Source organism: Phalacrocorax carbo, chromosome 5, assembly GCF_963921805.1.
Source record: "Phalacrocorax carbo chromosome 5, bPhaCar2.1, whole genome shotgun sequence".
Taxonomy (NCBI): domain Eukaryota; kingdom Metazoa; phylum Chordata; class Aves; order Suliformes; family Phalacrocoracidae; genus Phalacrocorax; species Phalacrocorax carbo.
In genome coordinates this window covers 55,459,977-55,478,947 of record NC_087517.1, presented here as the reverse complement: position 1 = coordinate 55,478,947, position 18,971 = coordinate 55,459,977, and the positions used below count along the sequence as shown (strand labels likewise).

Genomic DNA, 18,971 nt, shown 5'->3' with positions numbered 1-18,971 from the left:
TCTACCACACAGAGGGTACTGCAGTATTACAAGCTCTTCTAATGCAAAAAGATGACAGCTGTGATTATTTTCAACACTTCCGTCTTGAGGATTGGCTCCAGATCCATTAGTGAAAGTTAGCGATAACTCTGCAGTAAAGGATCTGATTCTGATCCTTACATTCATCACTAGAGAGTGCTGGTCAAGAGGGAAGCAGGCAAGGTGGGCTCCAAGACGCACTCGCACGGATGCTGACCCAACACAGTGCTGGATGCTGTCCTTACCCACCTGCTCTGGCATCCAGAAAGCGGGAGAAGCAGGAAGGCTGCAAGTTTGCCTCCCGTGGCTACACCTGGCTGCTCTGGCTGGGTTTGTCCCTAGTACCCATAAACAAACACACTGTGCAGGAACTGGCCTGGGCAGCTCCAACCCCACTCCAGAGCATCTTCATGGCCGTATCTTCTGTGTCCGTTCCAAGAGCGGGAAAAGGACAGATCTTCCCTCCATTTGGGCTTGGGGCTTTCCCACATGAACAGCTCACACTGCACAGGGCCAATACATTTAGGTCCCTCGAAGACTTTCCTTGGACATACATAATTTGCCAGCTCATAGGCAATTTCCCATGTTTTTTACCCCCTCAGAAGTGTCTTCCATCTAAAGAGCTCACAAAGCTGGAGCCCTTCCTTGCTCTTCCATGTTTTCACCATTCATTTTTCCCTTTCCCATTACTCCAGCCTTTACTATTCATTATTCTTCTTCCTTCCATTCAGCCATTCTAGTGGCCTTATCCCAACTGACAAAATGGAGTTATTTTGCAGTTTTATTTATTCCCACCTAAGCTGAAGTGTTTCTCCTTCCTTTCTACTCTCTTAACTCATGAAATCAAAATCTTTCTTAATCAGGCTGGCATAAAATCGAAATGTCTTCCCATGGTTCCTGTGTCCAGCCTTCCTACCTGACTAAAGAGGAAACTCTCTGATGTTGAATAAAAGTTGGTGCACTACAGAGAATTTTTAACGGAAAAATAAAACCTTCTGACATCACCAGCTAATTACATTTTGCTGCACTAAAATACAACACTGTGACTGTATTGCAGGGCAGGATAGAAGTGTGCATGTATTCTCCTGTGTGTTTCAATATCCTCCTATTTACAGAAGATAGGATGACTGGGCTACAACTGGAGACCAGGAAATGATTTTTGTGATTTCATTAGAGTAATTGACAAAAGCATTTCCTTTCTACATAAGGTTAACAGGTGGCTTGTTAAAGTTACAACTTCTTTAAACAGGGCTGTCACCAAAAATTATGTGCATGGCAACAAAAATAATATTGATACAAGCTCATTGCAAAATTAAAATGGAGTTTGCATAACCTAAAGCACAGAATAAATAATTGCCACCATTGCAACACAGAATAGCAAGGTGCATTTGCTTTTTAAAGGTTTGCTTGGAAATTGGATGAAGGGACATAAATTGGGGAAGTGTCAATATAATGGGACTTCAGTTATTACAGGCACAAACATGCAGTCGGTCATCATGCCTACGCCACATGCATGAAGAAACTACCATGGATGTACAAGTGTGTCACATCAAGGCTTGGAATTTAATCACACAGAATTTTAAATTTTAGGTAAATAAGTTTTCATATAAAAATGCTGAAGTCAAATTCCAGGTTGTAGATTCTTACTCATACTGACAGCTATTACAGACTGAGCAAGATTTTGTTCTCGTTGAGTAAAAGCAGGCAGGCATCAAGCAGGCCCCTCCCCCTCAACAATACCTAACTAGTTATCAAAACCAGGCGCACACTGTGTGCTCATCACAGACCAATGTGCAACACAAGCATCAATGCTGTAGGACCCTGCTTTCAGATCTCACCTCTGGCAGGTTCAAGACCTGTGCAAGGCGAGGGCATGCAACACCTGAAACTGCCTCACCTCCATCATGAAACGGCTCCCTGATGCCTCGTAAGCCAGCAAAAACGGGGGACTAGGGGGTGAATTTAAAAAAAAAAAAAGAGAGAGAAAATCAAGCAATACTAGTTTGTCCACCTGCTGTGGTTTTTAAGACCTCACCTTCACCTTAAACTTCTCTCATTTCTATGAGAGCAAGACAAACTACAATGGAGATTCAGCTTTGAAAACAGAAAATGTAATCAATGTTATACCTTTTCAGTAGGTGACCACACATAAGCTATTCCACCTGGACAAATCTAGAATACTAACACTGTTACTGATATTGAATACTTTCCTCCTCCATCATGACACTTACTCACTATTTATGCCCTTTGTCATAATTCTCCCTTTTTTGTTTTCTTTCTGCAGTATCCCTTCTTCATCATTTTTTGCCTAGTATTACTGCCTTACTTCTCTCCACAGCATCCTACCACTGTTCCCTTTTCAAGCAATCTTGTTTGCATTAGTCTTTGTACAAAATTCAGCTCTAAGACTTTTCTGAGACATCATTAAGACATGCAGCTAACTTCCAAAGACCTGAACTGGGAGAAAGAAAGAAAACAGAACCCCAGTGTTTTTTCCCTGGGTTTGTTAATTTTCTTCACAATAACAAATCAGAAGCAGACCTTTTCTCTTACCAGTCTTAGATGTCAGCTCCTTGCATTATAAAACTTTTTTTTTTTTTGAAAGAAGGTAAATAATTAAATCGGGGAGGCAAATAAAAAGAGGAATAGGAGCAATATTTCCCATTGCAAAACCTCTGTCAATAACTATTGGAAATAACCTGGTTTATTTTACCAACCTTGTGATGTCAAGTTCGCTTAGCACACGCCTGGTCAGCTCCGATGGGGGGGCATGCTAAGTGCATGACTGATGCACACGACCACAACTGGGGAGCAAACACACAGCTGGTCGTTGCTTTTGTTTGCCTTCACATGAAGGATTTTTGAGAAATTGTATTATATTACAGCAGACTGGTCCTTGCCCCATGTGTAGCGGCTTCTCCTCTTCTCATTGAATTTGGCAGAGCACATTAATTTCATCATCATCTAGAACAAAAAAAATTTAAATAAACAGCATTAAAAAGGAAAAAAATGGACATTTAATTTTGAGGGGAAAATAAAGGATGTGCTAAGGAACTGCTGTGACCAAGAGATTCTGCTGTAGAAACAAAAGCAAATTCTCAAATGAAAAAGATAACAGAGATACTGCTGCTTTTGTAACTTTCAGTAACAGCCAAAATAATCCAAGGCTAGTGGGAAAGAGCATGGATTTTCAAAACAAAGAAAAACACGGTAACATATCCTTACCTTTACTACCAGTATCATAAACTATGAAGATGGTTGAATTACAAATAAAGATTGTAATTTTTTTTTTTGCATTCAGCCTAGTTACAGCCAGAGGTAATTATAAGGTCAATACTAGAAGTACATAATCTTACAAAGGAATCACCGTAGCAGTTATTAAGACAACATGAACTAAACATGTAATGATGGAAAATTAAGAAAGCAGAGTGACCTGAATATGGAAAAGCATAGAAAAGAACTTCCCAGCATATGAGGTTTCATGGTTTAGTACCGGAAAGAACAGGTTTGTGACGTGAATACTGGGCAAGCATTAGGATATGAACAGCAGCAACAATGTCCTCGCACCATCAAGGGAGCGGATGAAGTATTCTAATTGATTTTTCTCTACACACCAAGTTTCTTTGGTTTTGTTTCTTTGCCCCATCAGGAAGAAGTTATATGTTGGACAGATATGCCAAATGTACATAAAACATGAGTCAAAATAATGTTAGAATCCTATCTTTAAATGAAATTATTGTATGGATCTATGAAGTCTTCCAGGCCTTCCAGTCTGATTTTGACCTCTATTTTCTAAGTGTACTCATGCCACAATTCACATCTAGCTCTGTCCAAGCAGGACCACGTTTCTGTTACTTCAGTGCTTCAGATACCCACTTCTTATTCAGAGCTCTGCACAAAGCAATGACGAGTACTTTTCTTTTTTCCCCAAAGGAAGATGTTATGGAGATAATGACATCTGTGGTCTGGAAGAAAGCTGCTTACCTGCTTGCACAAATAGATATTCATTCTGAATTAACAAGCCCAGAAAGATCTTGCTTGCCAGTTTGTGTCAAAGCACACCTAGGTGACGGAACCAAAAAAAAACCAAACCACCTGAAACAAACCAACCCCACACCCCAAAAAACCCCACCACCACCAAAAAAACCCCAGACAAGACGTTCACAAAGCACAGGCTAAGGGAGATCCCTGCCGGCAAGATGATGAAATACATGCGCACCATTTCCGAACGCATCGTTCACCCGCTACCACAAACAGTTTCTCCCACATCCGAATGCCAAAAACATTGCGCATTTACCTTGATTTCAGTTTGGCACCAGCCTTTCGCTCCTAAAGACCGCGCTGCCCCACCCACGGCAGCACAGACTGCGCAAAAGCAGCTGTTTGCTGGGGCAATGGGGGAATTCGGTCTCCATTTCACCATTTTTATCAAGGCTAAACACTCCCGCCATACTTGAATTATCATTCTGCTCAAGCAAGGCTGATGGACCCTTTTTTACAGCTTCTTCCATTGCAGAAGAGTGGGAGGATGGGACCCAGCTGGTTTCCCACTTATTGACATCAGCCATTTTTTTACCAGATGACAGGCACTAGATATCATCCCGCTTAGGCAATAATTAATCAGGGAAATTATATATCTCATCTCCTTATTGTAATTAGTGATACGTTTAACAATTAATCAGCCAATATTGGATGCTGTATGTTGAAAAGCAGAAGGAGCAAAATAGAGCCACATATCGTGTCTCAGCTTTTTTGTACATTAAACAACTTCTACAAAACTTCAACAAATTTCAAGACACAAACCAGAAACAATTCTTGAATATGGTGGACTATCATAAAGATACTTATGACCTACATGGGGACAAACTAAGCTCAGAAAAACGTTAACTACTGGGTGAGAGAGACATTAACTTCCAGACCATAAAAATGACTAAGAAAAAGCAGGAGAAAGTTAAAATGAATATCCAATGAAGGACAACATATTTTACAGGACATTGACACTATGAGGAGGTTTAATTTTCCTCTTACAAATGACATACTTGAGAGTAACAGACACTGCCAGTGGCTCAGAAAACAAATTTAATTGACACTTAAGAATGAAGGAAAGCATAGAGGGTTTGGTTTTTTAAAGAAACTTTATTACAAATCCGTAGGTTTAAGAAAATATCCCAAAACTGTCAAAGTAGTATGAAAAATGCTGTCATCCTATTCACAGTTACCAGTTTTCTCCAATAAACATAGCATACAAAAATTGATAGAAACCATGGCAATTCTTTTTGGTGACACAAGTCAGATATTTGCAATGCTAAAACCCCTGCCGACATCTAAGATGCTGCTGGCAGCCCAAGGGAACGATTAAATTACACTATTTCTGGCAACTGGAAGTTTGGATGAAAAGGCTATACACATATACACATACTGTGTTTTACCACATGTACAGGTAACTCGGGGCAAACAAAACATGGCCCAGCACAATACTTAAAGTCTATAAAAAGCTGGAGAGCCAGGGAATGCGTGTATATGGTATTGAGTTGTTCTCTATGCTCTGGTTCCCATTTTCATTTACAACCCAAACCTAATAAAGACCAATTGTTTTCCACCCTCATTTATAGAGACAGTGAAGCTGATGTGTTGCTATACTGTCTTTTCAGGCACAGAAAAGATTAACTGTACTGCATGCAGGCAAGGGATCGAAAAATGCAATGCAGTTAAAACATAATTAAAAGTGGGATTTTTAGAAGCCTGTAGATTGAATTTACTGAAAGTTACCTAACACCTTAACCTCCTCTGAAAAACCAAGGCTAACATGGCATTTCTAATGTCATTCACAGATAATTCATAAGACACATGAATGACAAAAGAACTGTCTGATACATGTTACTTTCCTAATCTGAAGTACAGACTGCTTTAAAAAAAGCAGAAAGTTTGCAAGTATGCCACGGATTAAACCCAAACCTGCCCTACAACTCCAGCTCTGGGTAACTGGCTGCAAGGGTTGGAAGCTGCAGCATAGACCATTAGCAACCATATTCTCAAATCCTTTAAACTGCACAGGACCTAGATGCCACAACTCAGCTGCAGTGCAGAACAGGCTTCAATGTAAGAAGCGTGAAGATTTTAAAGGAGCAGGATGAAACATTTGTTACAATACCTGCTCAAGGTATTGATATGATCTAAAAGAGAAAAAAAAGAACTCCGTGTAATTTAACTCCAGTTTTAGCAGGTGTTTGAAGGTCCCCAGGCAGAAGACATCTGGGATTTCCTGATGATCAATCCTCCTTTTGCCAGCAGCAACTCGGAAGAAACCAGCATCATGTTAAAAAAACCCCACTCATTCATTTTGCTGTTTCAACTTCAGCTGAAAAGCACAGAACCAAAAGTTATTCAAAGGACACTATGCTGCAGAACAGCAATTAGAAACCAACAGTCTCTCATCACTAGAACAAACAGGATGGAAGATGCAGAACTGAATTTACAGTAATTTCCTTCCCCATGCAGACCACACTAACCCTAGGTTAATCAGGGCTACCTGGAACATTTCTTAAAAGCCACCTGTTGGTAAGGAGGTTGCCTCATCTCCTGCATTTACTGAAAACTTGATTTCTGAAACACCGTAATGAAACAGTCAACAATCTCCATTCCAAAGAGGGAAAACATTTCATGTATATTCTTAGGCGTCAACCTTCAGGCTTGGGAAACGTTTTTCTAGGTTGTCAGCAAGCGTCTGGTCAGCCTCACGCAGAACTTCAAGGAAACTCTCCACCTGGAAATAAATTGCAAACACACACATAAAAAGGAAAAAGCAAAACAAAACAAAGCTTGCACGGAACTCAGAATTCTTACACTTGGTCTCTCTACTCCTGTACCTTCCCACCAACAGCAGCCAGCAGCAGCCACTACAAAGAATAATGAAAAATGCTCCACAGTGGATACCTTCTTCCTAAACCCCACAATTTCAGATGGTCTAAATTTTGAAACATTATTGACTTCCCCAAACTCTTATTTTTTAAAAGTACACAAAGAAAAGCTCCTTATGAAAAATATTTAGAATAATTATTCTATAAAAATGTACAGGACAAATTTTCAGCTAGCATAAGTTTGCAGACATGCATTAATTTCAGCACAGCTTGACTCTTGTATCAGCTGATGATCTAGGCAAAGCTCTGGCTGAAGTAAGCCAGAAGAGGCAGAGAGGGTAAGACTGTCTAGAATGGCATATTACCTGTATCTGAGTAACTCTGTCCTACCTCTACACCTGATTCTGAAAGGCCTTGCAACCTAAGTATTATTTTTTCAGCCTGTTAAAGTTCTTCTCATATACTCACTGATGCAAAATACAGAGGCAAGAGGTTCTGAAATGCACAGGAACACGTCTGTTCATTTAGATGACCCTGGTGTAGTCCTTCTAACGTATTTTCCTGGAAAATAAAATGAAATACAACTGGCATGTCATGAACAGCTCCTGAAAGAACAAACTCAAAATTGTGCACACAGTGTCTACAGTATGTGCTTCACTCTCAGTTCTCAGAGAATGCCAGACATAGCTAATACAAAAAGGTGTGAAAGTTCACACATCACAGGTGTCTTCCTCTGAAGGATCCTGTAATAAAGAAGTCCAGCTGAGAAGGTGAGTTTATATATTGATACTCCTTCCTTTTCTTACATAGATTGGCCTTCATTCAAAAGAAATGGTGACATACACCTAGAGAGTTTATCATACAGAATCTTGGCCCTGAAGGCATACAGCTCAGAAAACCTGTGTCCCTGCCATCTAACACATGTTGCTCATGTTGCTACTCCCCTTCTGGTTGATCCTGTAATGAATTTCCAGTATGCAACTTCACTTCTGCAGAAAAATGCTCACATTAATAGTAGTGCCTTTTTTCTTACCTACCCTGCAGAAACCCCTCTTAGAACTGTTATTCTTACCTTGGTCAGTTCTTGAAGCATATTGGAAAGTAATTCACAGCAAATATCCTTCAAAATTTTTAAATGGAAATCCTCCTCGTTTAGATCAGCCCTTCCAGTCTCTTGTTGTTCGGGCTCCTTTGAGTCATCAACAGATCTCTTCCCACAGCCCTCCATGTATTGTAAGATACGAATCAAGCTCCCAATCAGAGGCATATCTAATATAAAGTAACAAGAAGAAAACAAGCTTTTTTTCTGCAAGCTAAACTGTAGCTGCAAAAAAATATATGCCAGCAGTAACGAATATGTGAATGAAAATGTCTCCAGTAGTAACTCACAGAGGCTAGAATGTTAAATTTGCGTCCAGATAATCACATCGGATAAACTAAACCAACACAATGTCCTTCTGCTGCAGATGACCCTGACTCACATTGCCAAGATAGGCTTTTAATTCTAAAGACTTGTCAATGGATTGAAAAGTAACAAGTGATAAAGATGGATTTAAGTAAGTGAAGAATCTACCTCTGCCAAAAAGAAAAAATTACTATCAAGACATCATATTTTAGCAAAGATGAATTCTGCAATAATAAGGTGCCCAAAGGACAAGACTGAACAGAATCCGTAGATTCTATTACGGTAACTCTTCAGTGCTATCCAGCAACCGAATGTTGAGCTAGCTGTGATTTTTACAGTCACCAGTAAAGACCCTTACTGTATTCAAACATATAATGGAATTCTGTGTTCATAACTGATCTCTAATAAAAAAGTAATAAATTAACCACCTTTCGCCCCACATATATAAAGTCAATTGTGAACACGAAAGAAAAGAGCATGACTTGCTTTTTCTCATCTTGGTGTATTCTTGGTCTGTCTGTGAAGCAAACATAGCAGACAGCACAGACAAAATAGAGGCCAATAGAGTCTTCTGCTCCTGCACAATGATTGGTGGATCGTCTGACTGGCACAGTTCATGGCAAATGAGGTCATACAGCAAACTCCAAGTCTCTTTGCCTCCATCAGGAGCCTGCACTTGAGAAAGAGACAGAACCCACCAACCCATCAAATTTAATCTAGGCACGTGAATTATTTTTCTCCCCATTAAATATCTGATGATGTAGGAGTTACCGCCATTATTGCTCCTATCACACATAGCAATTCAAGTGTCTTACCGATAGCCTGAATACCCTCATCCACCGTGGTCAGGAGCTGCAAAATATGCATATAAACATCAAGTCCTTCAGGATTGTCTGATCTACACAGAACACACAAAAAACAGACAAATGAAAGATCTGATTACTGAGTCTATATTCTGTGCGTTTTTGACACACAGAAGACTAAGAGCAATCACAGCCGTTCTCTTTGCTAACAAACTAGTTGACTCATTTCAAATGGTAAGTACAGAGAAATGTATTCTAGCAATCTGTTGAACTATGTGGCTCCCACTGAAACCAGGATGTTCAAGACACAGGCCTTAACAAGGTCATAAGGAGTCTCCCCAGCCATGAAACCAGAAAGAACACTCACATACCGAACTTGTTTGGCTGCTTCAAGTATACAGGGCACAATCTTAAAATCTGGAAGTTCTTCAGGGGAATCATCTACAGATGGTCCCACAGACCGACAAGTGCCATTTTTAATCCAGTTTAACATTAGCTCTTCATCTAGATCAAAGAGTTTGTCCACCACTTCACCCACTTTTACCAGCAATTCAACTGCACAAGAGAGAATGTATACATTTCAACAAGACTAAAAACAAAGAGCAAAAATTAGCTCACAAAATGCAAATGTATAGAGGTATCTAGAGTAAATTCAGTGATGAAATATACTAGTTTCATTCACGGCCTACTAATGGTTGCTATGTTTATTTCCTTTTAGTGGCACAGATCAGATGAAGAGTTTGATAAATAGGGACCGTTGGAAAGCTCACAGACACCTGCTACCTTTTCATGCCATTTATAAAGCAGGAACTTTACTCTGCAAAGAGACTTCAGGTTCCTGAATAGTCATAAGCTCTGCTTCTAATGTAAAACTTTCCAAGATTTGTCCCTAAATATGCAGTTTTCTGCTAACCTTACACCTGCCAATCTGCATTTTACTTAAGGAGGTCTGTGATTTCAATTGGACAGAGCAGGATTTCCGACTGTCATTAAAAAAATACCCACCCAAATAGAAAATGCTAAATTATTTGTATTCCTACACAAATAATAACTGCTGTTATGATTGAGTTGGACATGAAAAATAAATGCTATTCAAAATATTTCCATGATTAGGTGCTTAGTGTGGTTTTTGCTATATTAGTCCTAAGAGAGATTTGTGTGCCACTGACTGCATATCCAAAGCCTGTGCAGTATTCTGCTGCCATTCAGAGTAACCGAATCATTCCTCCAGTTCACATTCCTCAAGTATGGTAGTTTTAAAAATGGAAAATACATATGCGATTTGAAAAAAATTTAAATGAGGTCTTGTTTCAAGGATCAAAAATGACTTATGTATATCCCCGAATGAGGTCTATGTCCCTTCCCTTACTGTGCAAAATAAAAATTTCTCCCATTAGACTTATTTTTATTCCTCCGCAGAGCTTTCTTCCTCCTCTATGGGTCCTTTTCTGGTTGGTTTTACATATATTTATAAATCCGCAAAGGCAGGACAAGTTTTTTTTGGTGTCCTTTAAATTCATGAGGTTTAATTAATTTTAAAGGAATTCTGTACTCCCAGTTGAAAAAACTGTCTTCGAAACTGCACAATCCAGTTCTCTTTTTTTTTTCTGCAAACATCCACTAATTCCCAGGTTGTTTTGGCAACTTACCATTTGTAGAGCTGGACATGATAAAGCAAACACAGTCATATACAGAAGGGTTTTCTCGGATTCTCTCAACCCAGACATTGGCCACCTCAGGCTGGGAGAGGCAAGTTAACAACAACCTAGGCAAGAATTGCCCATTTAACAGATTAGAAGCCAATTCATTTATATTAGCTATACAAGTATAAATCCAAAACAGTGAGAATGATGTAACAGAAAAGGAATCTAAGCTCACAGCAAATGAATTCCAGAACAATGCGGAAATGACAAAAAGATAGGGTGAGAGGATAATAAAATATTGACAACTGGGTTCACTTTTATTCCCAGGCCTCAGAACATAGCAGAACTACACTAACGATGCATTAATTTCTGAGATGTCCTACCTGCTTGTTTCCAGAAGAGTTGGAGAGTCTGAATCACACAAACGTTGCAGTAACACTTGGCTTTAAGGAGAAAATGCAAGATTAGATTAATAAATCATAGAATGGTTTGGGTTGGAAGGGACATCTAAAGGTCAGCTGGTCCAACCCCCGCTTGCAGCAAGCAGGGACATCTTCAACTAGATCAGGTTGCTCAGAGCCCTGTCCAACAACCTGACCTTGAATGTTTCTAGGTATGGGGCATCTACCACCTCTCTGGGCAACCTGTTCCAGTGTTTCACCACCCTCATCGGAAAATATTTCTTCCTTATATGTAGCCTGAATCTACCCTCTTTCAGTTTAAAACCATTACCCCCGTGCTATCACTATAGGCCCTGCTAAAAAAAGTCTGTCCCTATCCTTCTTATAAGCCCCCTTTAAGTATCGAAAGGCCGCAATCAGGTCTCAGCTGGAGCCTTCTCTTCTCCAGGCTGAACAACCCCAACTCTCTCAGCCTGTCCTCATAGGAGAGGTGCTCCAGCCCTCGGATCATTTCTGTGGCCCTCCTCTGGACCCACTCCAACAGGTCCATGTCCTTCCTGTGCTGGGGGCCCCAGAGCTGGACGCAGCACTCCAGGTGGGGTCTCACCAGAGCAGAGTAGAGGGTGAGAATCACCTCCCTCGACCTACTGACCACACTTCTTTTGATGCAGCTCTGCAAACTTGCTGCGAGTGCACTCAACCCCACTATGTCATTGATGAAGATATTAAGCAGCACTGGTCCCAGTACAGACCCCTGAAGGACACCACTTGTCACTGATCTCCATTTGGACATTGAGCCATTGACCACTATCCTCTGGATGCCACCATTCAACAAATTCCTCATCTACCAAACAGTCCACCCATCAAATCCATCTCTCTCTAATTTAAGCTCCAATAAAAACCATGTTTGTTTAAAAAAGTTATAAAAAGGTTAATTTCAAAACTGCAGTCATGTACCAAGATTAAAACCAGCTTTTTCTGACTGTGCATGCATTACCAATGTTTCAGGATTGCCAAACTTAGAAATTAAAGGCTCAAGAACTTGACTGCTGATTAAAAACAAAACAAAAAAATAGTGGTCTGTATCCTTCTTTTTCCTTCACTAAACACTTCTCCCACAACTACGGTCAGCCAAAAAGGTATGAATGAAGACAAGGCATGGCAGCCAAACTTAGTTTCTTCTATGATATATATTTCATGATTGTGAGTCCATAAGAGCAGTATTCATGCATGTATAAAGCACATATACACTTACCCAAGGTTTTCATCTTTACTAATGGACATGCATATGTCTTGGAAACAGGCCATATTTCCTAATATTCCCACACAGATTTCCTGAAAAGTCAAAACACAGTATAATGAAGCAACTGCAACACAGTTCACAACTTTATTTCCACAGCCATAAGGCAAAAGTAAGAAAGGCTTGAAGATGTTTTCAAGTTTGATTTCCAAGTTCTTATGACCCACCACTTTCAAGACAGAGATACAGATTCTTTCTACAGGATGCTATTAGACTAGCCTAAAATATACTAATGACTGGTACTTTTCAGATACTTCCATGTTAAAGTGTTCCATAAAAGCAAATATACCTTGAAATCAACTTTCCTTGCATATCCTATGTATACTGTTTTGAAGCTAATCTGGCATCCCTATTATTGAAGCAATAAGGAGTCCTAAGAACAAAAATGTCCCCATGTAAGCGCAACCCTCACAGAGATTCACTTCCTCCCAAAAGAAAGGGGTCTTAATACAAGCTTCCAGCAAAGCCCATTTTCTGATTGCAGAGATTTAAAAAATAAACAAAACAAAACCAAAAGCAGTGCATCCCATTAGGATATTCATGCCTAGACCATCAATAAAAGGATGCACAATCCTATAAAGGGGGGTGTGAGAGCTCTGAAACATCTGTGGGTGGCTGGTGCTAACACAGAATGCCCTGGGAATCGCTCACTTTCAGCAACTTTAAGCTGGCAATCAACCCTCACCACTCAAGGTTATCTTTTTTGTTAACATTCTATTACCTTTGCTAAATTTCAGCAGATGCTCTAGCAGACACTATTTCACAAACGTAGCTGTGACAGCCGATTTGCACTGACTTCCAGATTTTCGTTGTACTTCAAAGGCCAAGGTACTGAACTTTCAAAGTGTTACATGTCTCTACTCTTCTCCTGAAGTAAAGCTCTGAAGTAACTTCAGAGAAAGGGAATTTATACCAACACTGAGTACCTTTCAAAACCCTATCTTGGATCCTAAATGCCAGTGCATTGTGTAGTACAAGCTGCAAAACAGTCACATCAAAACAAAGGGGGAAGAAAAAAACAAAGCATTAAGTACTGGTGTCTAACAGTTCCTAACTGCTAATTTGCTTTTATAGGTCTGACTGAACAAATACATGGCCATTTCTGTTCAATAATCATGAACAAGTAACAAGGAAAAAAAGCCAGCTGTTATAGGTTTGCGTGGCAAGGTTTTGGTAGCAGGGGGTTACAGGGGTGGCTTCTGTGAGAAGATGCCAGAAGCTGCTCCCATGTCTAATAGAGCCAGCGGCAGCCTGCTCCTAGGCAGACGTGCCACTGGCCAAGGCTGAGCCCATCAGCAACAGTGGTAGTGCCTCTGGGATAGCATATTTAAGAAGGGCAAAAAACTGCTGTGCAACAGCAGCCAGAAGACAAGAGTGAGAACATGTAAGAGGAAAAACCCTGCAGACTCCTCTTCAATCTGTGGTGAAGACCACGGTGAGGCAGGCTGTCCCCCTGCAGCCCATGAAGGTTAACAGTGGAGCAGATATCCACCCACAGCCTGTGGAGGACCCCATACTGGAGCAGGTGGGTGCCTGAAGGAGGCTGTGAGAAGACCCCATGATGAAGCAGGCTCCTGGCAGGACCTGTGACCTCACGGGGGACTCACGTTGGAGCAGCCTCTTCCTGAAGGGCCGCACCCCATGGGAAGGGCCCACATTAGAGAAGCTCGTGAAGAGCTGTCTCCCGTGGGAGGGACCCCACACTGGAACAGGGGAAGAGTGTGAGGAGGAAGGAGTGGCAGAGACAAGGTCTGATGAACTGACCACAACCTCTGTTCCCCATCCCCCTGCACCACTTGAGGTAAGGAGGTAGAGAATGTGGGAGTGAAGTTGAGCCTGAGAAGAAGGATGGGGTGGAAGGGAAGGTGTTTTTAGATTTGGTTTATTTCTCATTGTCCTACTCTGATTTGATTGGTGATACATTTAATTAATTTCCCCAAGTTGAGTCTGTTATGTCCATGACTGCAGTTGCTCAGTGTTCACCCTGTCCTTACCTTGACCACATTAAAAACACTGCAAAAAAGCATTTTAAAATTTGACTTTGTTTTTTCCTCATTCCTCTAACCTATTTAAACATGCAACAGGAGGAGGAGGGAGATATGTGCAAATGCATGTACAGAGCTATCTACTATTGCTATTAGTATGGGACAGCTTTTTGACAGCCTGTACTTACAGTAAGGCGAGGGCATTTTGACTTGGCAAAAACTCCCATGAATATATCGGGGGCGTTGAACTCCTGAAGAAATAAAGCAACATCCTGTGGAGAAAGTGAATGGATAAGTAAACGGACTTCTACAATTTCCAAATGCAAAATCAAGCCTTTTCTCACAGCACAAGGACTGGATCAAAGAGATGTCCAACTCGCTACAACAGATCAGTTACTTCCCAACAGTTCATACCAAAAATCCTTGCTTTTCAAAGAGAGAAGATGAGCAAGCCCCTACGGCCATTCTGGACAACAGTGATTTGCTATGTAATGAGCTAAAAAGTCACATTTAGCTTCTTTTGCTCTCTGTGTCCATAGAGGGTCAGTCAGAACTCAGCAAATACCATGTTTTCAGACAGTGACATCATCCACACATACAAAAAGAAACAAGGGAAGGGATTACGATTAGCACTTGATCAGAGCACGCAAAAGAAGAAATCTCCACTTCATTTTACAACATTAGACCACAAGATTTGTCCTCGATTTGGGAGTAAAGGACACATCTTCTGTGTTTATTTAAAATATCTATCAAAGAGCCAGAGAATAAAATAATAGAGGTCTTAGAGGTCTTCTTCAACCTTAATGATTCTATAATAATAATTTTTAAAAACACATGTCCCTTATTTGAGATATACTTCCAGCATTTGAGAATGTCAAGAAAAGTACCAAAAAGTTGTTAGATTGCCATTGTGAGTCTGTAGCTAAAATTTAAAAGGCTGCTTATCTACCAGAAAAAACAATGTTGACTAGCAGGACGCATTACAATTGCTAGATGAAAAGTTGCCTGTTCAGAGATGGCCCAAGTTGATTTCAGCTGCAGCTAAGGTACTGCCTTCTAACATCTCCGAGCTTTGGTTCAACCCTGCACACAATACAGAAAACCAGCGGGTGTGAATACAGCCCCATTTATGCCAGCTGACCCTATGTAATAGGCCCCCCACAATCCATTAGACACCTGGGGGAAGTTCTGACAGACCACCTCGTTTCTTACACTTACATACAGCTCTGCTTTATATTCTCAAACAGCAGCACGCCTTCCAGCAGCTAGGATGCAACAGAAGGCCTGCTGCTGCACACTAGTGCTGGCCCTAGGAGTGTGCACACAAAGTACGTGCCCACCTTGAAAAGCAACCTTCCCGACGAGCCTGCTCGGTGCCGAGCCACCACGCCTGCCCTGCCTAAGACTCAGAGGGCACCGCCGGCCAAACCGGAGAGCATGCAGTGCCACCGCCAGCAGCCAGCTGGCCGAGCCCCGCCAGCCCCGCGCCGCCTCCCGCCACCCCAGAGGCGCTCGGCCCGCACAGGCTCCCGCCCGCCGCTCCTACCTCGTCCATCGACATGTCCCACACTTTGCAAATGTCATTCTCCATCTCTTCATCCAGCTCCACCTGGATCCCCTCGGGGCTCACGGCGGGCTCCATCTCCTCCGGGCTAATGATCTGAGAGAAACGGGGCGGGGGGTGGGGCAGAGGGGGAGCGGCGGGACGTGAGCTACAACCGAGAGACCCCACAGAACGCTAACAACGACCTATCGCTTCCGTCACGGTTTAAAAAAACCCTCCGCGAGTAGCAGACCGGCGGGTCGCGCGTGTCCCCGGCCGCGGTAAGGGCGGCACGGCGCCCACCAGGCGCTCCGCGCTACCGGGCCCGCCGCCCCCTCCCCTCACGGCGCCCCCGGCCCGCACCTCGATGAGACGGGTGAGGACGCTGAACAGCCAGTGCTTGCTGTACACCGTATTCCCCACCGCGTCGCCCTCCTCCTCCTCCGCCTCGCTGGAAGGCGGTGACGGATTACGGTCCATGGCGGCCCGCCGCCGCCACAACTGCGCCGGCCCCCCGGAGGCGGCGGCGGCCAGAGAGGCGCCCGGCGGCGCCCCACAGCGCCCCCTGCCGGGGCGGGGCGGCGGGAGGCCGGCGGCAGCGCCCGGCGGCCGCCCCGGGCCCCGCCCGCCGCCGCGGCAAGCGGGCCCCGGATGCCGGGGCCAAGGGAGACACCCTCCGCCGCCCCTTGGCAGTGCCGGTGGCCCCCCCGTGGTGCCCTGACGGCGCCGACGGGGACCTCTCGCCCTCCCACCCCACCCGCTGCCCTCGGGGCCAGCGCTGCGACCTCATATCCCCACCCCCGAAGGAAAAGCAGCGGCCGGAGGCGGTTTTCAGGAGAATTTCTTTATTCGGCTGCACAGAAGAGGTTTAACTGGGGAGCAGAGATGAGGCCTCGGGGCGGGGGGGGTTAGTATTTTTCGGGAAGGCCCGCGGGTCTATAGCGGTTGGGATCCCCGCCGTTTCTGCCCCAGTTGTTGGCCTCTATGTCAGCCTGGGTGTCTTCGTCACCTCGGCCGCTCACGTCGCTTTGCCATTTTTCCCGGGCGTCACTAGCAGGAGGAGAAAAGGCAACCTGAACCAACTGGCATTTAGCTCCACTTTGTGTTGGTTTCCTCACTTGTCTAAAACTAGCTTTTTCACAGGACTTCCCAAAGGCTTTCCAAAGCAAGCACGTATACAGTCCTTGTCTGAGGACCACAGTGGTATCTGTAACTGGTATGTCAGGAAGCAAACCGACAAGGAAAGCGAGTTCCTAATCACCAGACATGCAGAGATAAGGAATCTGGGTTCCTGGGGAGGACAAATAGAAAGCCTCAGGCTCCTGTGGGAGGAGGCACCGTTCCCATAGAGGCAGGCTGTCCAGGCATTAACTGCTTCACCTCCCCTCCACTGTCCTAGGTCAAAAGCTGAGCACAAGTCAAACAGGACTTTAACTGGAATGCCTGGATCCCTATTAACTCACTGCTAACGAGCCAAATACACTCCATTACCTGATCACTTTGGCTGCCCAAGCACCGCCAGGTCCTCTTTGGGCAGCATCATAATTCCCACGAGCATGGAAATACTTGTCGGCACCTTTAAAATTTGCTTCGCGCATGTCACTGTATGCTCTGAACATATCCCTGGCCCCTGAAGAAAGCAGAGAAACGCAGATGATGATGACTTTAAAGAGTCATCCCAGAAACAGTTAAGTACCATTTCAGCCAGGAGCTGAAAGGCCCGAGGAGCAGTAACACAGAGAGGCACTTCTCCACATCAGCTTTTGCACAGGGGTGTGCCCATGGGAAAGGCCCGTGGGGGCTTATCAAGGCCCTCTTCCAGCAGCAGGAACCAGTGGGGTGCCTCATGACAAGCTGCAGAGCTCCCACCTCTGAGGACTGTGTCCATTGACTACTGGTAACCTGTGCTCGGGGAGGGGATTCCTGAGAGAAAGGCCTGTGGTAACAGCAGCTTACCTCCCACAGCATCCCGGACAAATTCTGCAGCTCGGCGTAACGGTGACATGTCAGCATTTGCGCATAGAATAAGGGAGAGCAACACGAGGCAGACATAAAGCCTCATGGTTCCTGGCCCAAGCCTCACACGGAGCTGTCAGACAGAGAGATGAGCAGTTCTAGAGCACCTTTGAGAGACTGCTGGCATAGCATCCATCACACCCACAGCTGTGCCTGGGGCAGCTGCCCCAGCGCTGACGGCTAGCCTAGGAACCTGCTTCTCCCCCCACAAGGACTGGTGATGCCCTCTGTGTGACCACATGCTCAGCTAAAAACTCCACAAAAGAGGCAGACACACATGGGAAACTTGCATTTTAGCATTCCCTACTGCTCCTATCACGAATTCAGAGAAGCCCCACATGCTAAAGCATTAGTCCTGTTCCCAAATACAAGCTAAAAACACTGCATATAGCTCACAAATTCAGAATATCACTCACCACTGCAGAAAGGCAAACCCAAGGGAGATGGAGCTTGTCTTGTGTGCTCTTAGACTCAGAGAGGGTATTTATAAGCAATTCAAAGCCCTCAAAAGAGGAAACTGGAAAAGATACCCATGACTGGGAATTTCCCCCCCACTCCCCCTCCACTTTCAACACGGCAATCATTACGGTAAGCCTGTCCTTGTCCTTACTGGAAGTTCATAACTCCTGTTACACAATTTTTAACAAAGCAAGTGGTGCTTCTTCAGCTGGCCACAGGCTTATTTGCTTCTCATAACAAGCAGGCTGAGAAACTGCCTGAAAAGACTGAAGCGTTCTGTGTGCTTCAAGTGTTACAGCTGGCTTAAGGGTGTGACTTTGGTTTGGCTCTTGGGCTGGACAGAGCTTGGAGGAGAAGGTGCCTGATCATCTGCACTGTACACTGAAGCACTGAAGCACACACTGGGTCTGTGTCTGTGCACACAGAACATTCAGCTGCATTACCAGAATGGCTGCAGCAACTGCTAAGTGAAATTCCCAGTGCTGGGATGGCAAGATGGATCCTGGAGTTGATGGACTGGAAAATGTGAAGTGTTGCTCTT

At 43.6% G+C, this 18,971-nt stretch overlaps 2 protein-coding genes across 2 annotated transcripts; both read right to left on the bottom strand.

The window, feature by feature from the left end:
• Positions 1-5,134: 5,134 nt before the first annotated feature.
• Positions 5,135-16,502, bottom strand: SAAL1 (serum amyloid A like 1). Its single transcript, XM_064452583.1, has 12 exons — positions 16,319-16,502; positions 15,959-16,072; positions 14,601-14,684; positions 12,383-12,462; positions 11,110-11,169; positions 10,733-10,848; positions 9,455-9,638; positions 9,096-9,178; positions 8,767-8,955; positions 7,948-8,144; positions 7,344-7,436; positions 5,135-6,781 (listed from the first exon to the last, which is right to left on the bottom strand). Exons 1-12 carry the CDS (start codon positions 16,433-16,435, stop codon positions 6,689-6,691), a joined length of 1,410 nt encoding a protein of 469 aa, XP_064308653.1. The 5' UTR covers positions 16,436-16,502; the 3' UTR covers positions 5,135-6,688.
• A 281-nt stretch (positions 16,503-16,783) lies between these two features.
• On the bottom strand, positions 16,784-18,555 carry LOC104040765 (serum amyloid A protein). The gene is made up of 4 exons (XM_009505450.2): positions 18,388-18,555; positions 17,912-18,044; positions 17,447-17,585; positions 16,784-17,005 (listed from the first exon to the last, which is right to left on the bottom strand). The coding sequence occupies exons 1-4, from the start codon at positions 18,553-18,555 to the stop codon at positions 16,864-16,866; spliced, it is 582 nt and encodes a 193-aa protein (XP_009503745.2). The 3' UTR covers positions 16,784-16,863.
• Between the last annotated feature and the right edge of the window lie 416 nt (positions 18,556-18,971).